At 43.1% G+C, this 4443-nt stretch overlaps 1 protein-coding gene across 1 annotated transcript in view; it reads right to left on the bottom strand.

The window, feature by feature from the left end:
• Positions 1 to 1015: 1015 nt before the first annotated feature.
• Positions 1016 to 4443, bottom strand: part of LOC117956550 (multidrug resistance-associated protein 9-like) — a 21932-nt gene continuing 18504 nt past the window's right edge. The window contains exons 19-26 of the mRNA XM_034891689.1: positions 4135 to 4324; positions 3886 to 3975; positions 3301 to 3490; positions 2880 to 3039; positions 2569 to 2647; positions 2278 to 2391; positions 1992 to 2156; positions 1016 to 1640 (exon numbers count right to left, since the gene is read on the bottom strand). Of these exons, the coding sequence (XP_034747580.1) occupies positions 1548 to 1640; positions 1992 to 2156; positions 2278 to 2391; positions 2569 to 2647; positions 2880 to 3039; positions 3301 to 3490; positions 3886 to 3975; positions 4135 to 4324 (1081 nt within the window). The 3' untranslated portion in view covers positions 1016 to 1547. The remainder of the gene's footprint in view (positions 1641 to 1991; positions 2157 to 2277; positions 2392 to 2568; positions 2648 to 2879; positions 3040 to 3300; positions 3491 to 3885; positions 3976 to 4134; positions 4325 to 4443) is intronic.

The following is a 4443-nucleotide window of genomic DNA, read 5'->3' as shown; positions in this document are numbered from 1 at the left end:
ACATTAATATCATCTGGGAATATCACTACATTAATATCATCTGGGAATATCGATACATTAATATCATCTGGGAATATCCATACATTAATATCATCTGGAATATCGCTACATAAATATCATCTGGGAATATCACTACATTAATATCATCTGGAATATCACTACATTAATATCATCTGGGAATATCACTACATTAATATCATCTGGAATATCACTACATTAATATCATCTGCAATATCACTACATTAATATCATCTGGGAATATTGCTACATTACAGGAAGTGTTACTATATATATGTATATATATATATATATATATGTATATATATATATATGTTAATATATCAGAAACTACAGTTTTCAACTTTATTATTGGAAAACGGTTCTCTACTGGCAAAATATGTAGTTTTTTACAGCAATTTGTTACAGTGCACACACACACACACACACACACACACACACACAAACACAATACTTGTAATCCAGGCTGTATCTTAATTATATATAATAATTATAGATATATGTGTAATACTTGTATGTACTTACTATACTTATTTGATGGATGAATTTAATTTGAAATGAATGGGATTGAATGTTTAACTGCAGATCACGATCTGCAGGAGAAAGACACACACACACACACACACACACACACACACACACACACACACACACACACACACACACACACACACACACACACACCAGACTCCATGTAAATAATCACACTTTCACAAATACTGGAAAGACTATTTGTCAGAAGACTTGATCATTTCATTGAAAGGAATAATTTATTACTGGAGTCGGGATGGATTCAGATTATTGAGTTAGAAATATTATCAAACTGTATACAAAAAGAAAACTGCGGTAGCGATGTTCATTGATTTATTTTCTTTTGATTCTATAGATCATGAAAGCCTTTTAAAAAATGGAAAGATAAGGAATAAGAGGTATGGATAAAACTTTATTGATAACAGGAGTCAGTCTGTTCAAATGGGTAATAATAATAATAAATACTAACAGTGAGTATTTCCTGTGGCGTTCCACAGGGGTTGGGTCTAGGCCCACCAGTGTTTATCCTTTACTTATATGACATTTGTGAATTATCAAATGTACCAACATTTTCTGTTTTTGCAGATGACACAAATATTCTTTGTTGGGGGGGAAACTTGCAGCAGACGCTGGAAATGGACACTACTGAAATGAAACATTAAAACTCAAATAAATCATGATATCTGAAAATCAAACTACTGATACAGATGTTCAATTAGTAATTCATAATGAAACAATTAACTAAATCGGTATATCGAGCAAAACTAGATAGATATTGAAATATAATACTCGTTCAGGGACATCAGGATGCTGCAGAAACCTCTGTGGTTACTGCGGTGCATTCAGGTACATCAGAACGCTGCAGAAACCTCTGAGGTTACTGCGGTGCGTTCAGGTACATCAGAACGCTGCAGAAACCTCTAAGGTTACTGCGGTGCGTTCAAGGACATCTGAACACTGCAGAAACGTCTGAGGTTACTGCGGTTTGTTCAGGGTCATCAGGACTCCACAGTGTTGGAAGCCGATAGCAGAGAGGCAAACAGCGAGTCTGGTCTCTGTTTCAACACATCTGGATGATCAAACTCCACAACCTACAGGACAAGAGACACAATGGAGACAGACAGGGACAGGGACACACCGAGACAGGGACACAGAAGCAGGCAGACAGACACAGACAGGGACACACAGAGACAGGGACAGAGACACAAGGACAGGCAGACAGACACAGACAGGGACACACAGAGACAAACAGAGACAAACAGAAAGATACAGAGAGACAAACAGAGACATGTCAGGCTTAGAATAATATAGCATAACAATAATAATTAACACAGTGGGACTCAGGGAGACTCACCTGTCCATGGCTGAAGACGGGGGACTCAGCGGGACTCAAAGGGACTCACCTGTTTGTGGTTAAGGACGGGGGACTTAAGGGGACTCACCTGTCCTTGGTTGAGGACCAGGATTCGGTCAGCCTCCAACACCGTGTGGATCCGGTGAGCGATGGTGAGCACCGTGCTGTGCCTGAACGCCTCTCGGATGGTGATCTGGATCAGAGAGTCGGTCTCGGCATCGATGGACGCTGTCGCCTCGTCCAATAGGATGATCTGAGGGACAGACAGGGAGACAGGTAGGTAGACAGGTAGACAGGCAGGTAGAAAGGTAGGCAGACAGACAGACAGACAGACACACAGACACAAAGACAGAGAGACAGAGAGACAGACAGACCTTGGAGTCCCGTAGCAGAGCTCTGCTCAGGCTGATCAGCTGTTTCTGTCCTAGAGAGAAGTTTCCTCCGTTGTCGACCAGCTCGGCCTGAAGCTTCCCCTCCAGACCCCAAATCTGTGTGACATCATCACATCTGAGCCAATCAGACGCAAGCACATCACACGGAACAGCTGATCATCCAATCAGACACAGGCTCATCATGATGAACAGCTGATCTTCCAATCATGTATTATTATTATTATTATTATTATTAGTACTATTAATAATAATTAAGTGGATGACGTAACATACTGCGTCCTTCATGTAGGTCTTTTCCAGCGCTGCCCAGATCTCCTCATCACTGTGTCTGTTAACAGGGTCCAGGTTGGACCTGCAGACCACAGGAACCGGTTATAGAGAAGGTCTAGACCGTTCTATAATTTACAGATAGAGCAGGTCTAGACCGTTCTATAATTTACAGATAGAGCAGGTCTAGACCGTTCTATAATTTACAGATAGAGCAGGTCTAGACCGCTCTATAATTTACAGATAGAGCAGGTCTAGACCGCTCTATAATTTACAGATAGAGCAGGTCTAGAGGCCGTAGTGGTATCCATGGTTACCTGATGGTGCCGGTGAACAGGATGGGGTCCTGGGGGATGATGGACAGCTTGTTGCGCAGGTGAGACAGGCTGATGGACGTGATGTCCACCCCGTCAATGAGGACGCTTCCTGCAGCCGGTTCAACCAGCCGGAATAAGGCCACGGCCAGGGATGACTTCCCTGCACACAGACCCCCCCCATCAGCTGACAGCACGTCACCCAACCCCGCCCACACCCCGCCTTCAACACTTTCCATCACCTGATGGTGAGAAAACGATTAAAGTTGTGCTAATGCTAATGCTAATGCTAACTCAGCTGAGTGTAGTTCCTGAGTTCTGGGACTACAACACTGTATTTCTTATTCTAATTATTTAGGTGACGTAGCGTCTACAGGTGAGTAAGTATCTAAGATTATAGACACATAGACACACATGGTCTTACCGGAGCCAGTCCTTCCCACAATGCCGATCTTCTCCCCGGCTCTGATGTGGAGATGCAGCCCATTGAGGACAAAAGGTAAGTTCTGTCTGTAGCGCATCTTATAGTCCAGGAAGGTGATAACTCCGGTCTGAGGCCAGTCCTCTGGGGCCGGCTCCACCTCCCGCTGCCCCCCCTCCAACTCCTCCGAGCCCTAAAACCCAACCAGAGAGCAGACCAGCAACATCTAGTATTTAGTAGTCTTTAGGAATCTCTGGTAGGGCAGTCATTAAGAATCTCTGGTTATCTTTAGGTATCTCTGAAAGTCTTTAGGAATCTGTGGTAGTCTTTAAAAATCTCTGGAAGTCTTTAAGGTTCTCTGGAACTCTTTAGGAATCTCTGGAAGTCTTTAGGAATCTCTGGAAGGCTTTAGGTATCTCTGGAAGTCTTTAAAAAAATTCTGGTAGTCTTTAGTGATCTCTGGTAGTCTTTATGAATCTGTGGTTGTTTTAAGGAATATCTGGTAGTCTTTAGGAGTCTGTGGGAGTCTTTAGCTGTCTCTGGTAGTCTTTAAGAGTCTCTGGGAGTGGTATCTGTTAGAAAACTGACCGTGAGGTACTCGAGCAGGCGCTCCACGGAAATGAACCTCGCTTCAACCGAGATCATCGACAGGAGCAAATACTGAAAGTTTGCAGACAGCTAAAAAAAAATTATTGTTATTATTTAACAACTCTATCTGTAAATTATAGAGAGGTCTAGACCTGCTCTATCTGTAAATTATAGAGAGGTCTAGACCTGCTCTATCTGTAGATTATAGAGCGGTCTAGACCTGTGTGTGTGTGTGTGTGTGTGTGTTACCTGTAAAATGAAATTCAGAGACAGGGCCTTCATGGGGGGGCTGCAGACATCGTTGGAGACAAAGACGACCAGCAGAGAGACAATCAGCGCCATGACAACGCACAGAAAACCCATGACGTGGGACATCCAATACAGGCCGTAGTTAAAGAGGAGGAGGTGGGTGGTGTTGGTGTCAGAAAGAATCTCAAACCTACAACACAATACAGGCGTAGTTACAGAGGAGGAGGTTGGTGGTGTTGGTGTCAGAGAGAATCTCAAACCTACAACACAATACAGGCGTAGTTACAGAGGTGGAGGTGGGTGGTGTTG

Source organism: Etheostoma cragini, chromosome 1, assembly GCF_013103735.1.
Source record: "Etheostoma cragini isolate CJK2018 chromosome 1, CSU_Ecrag_1.0, whole genome shotgun sequence".
Classification (NCBI taxonomy): Eukaryota; Metazoa; Chordata; class Actinopteri; order Perciformes; family Percidae; genus Etheostoma; species Etheostoma cragini.
The sequence above is the reverse complement of the archived record's forward strand: the minus strand, read 5'-3'. Positions and strand labels throughout refer to the sequence as shown.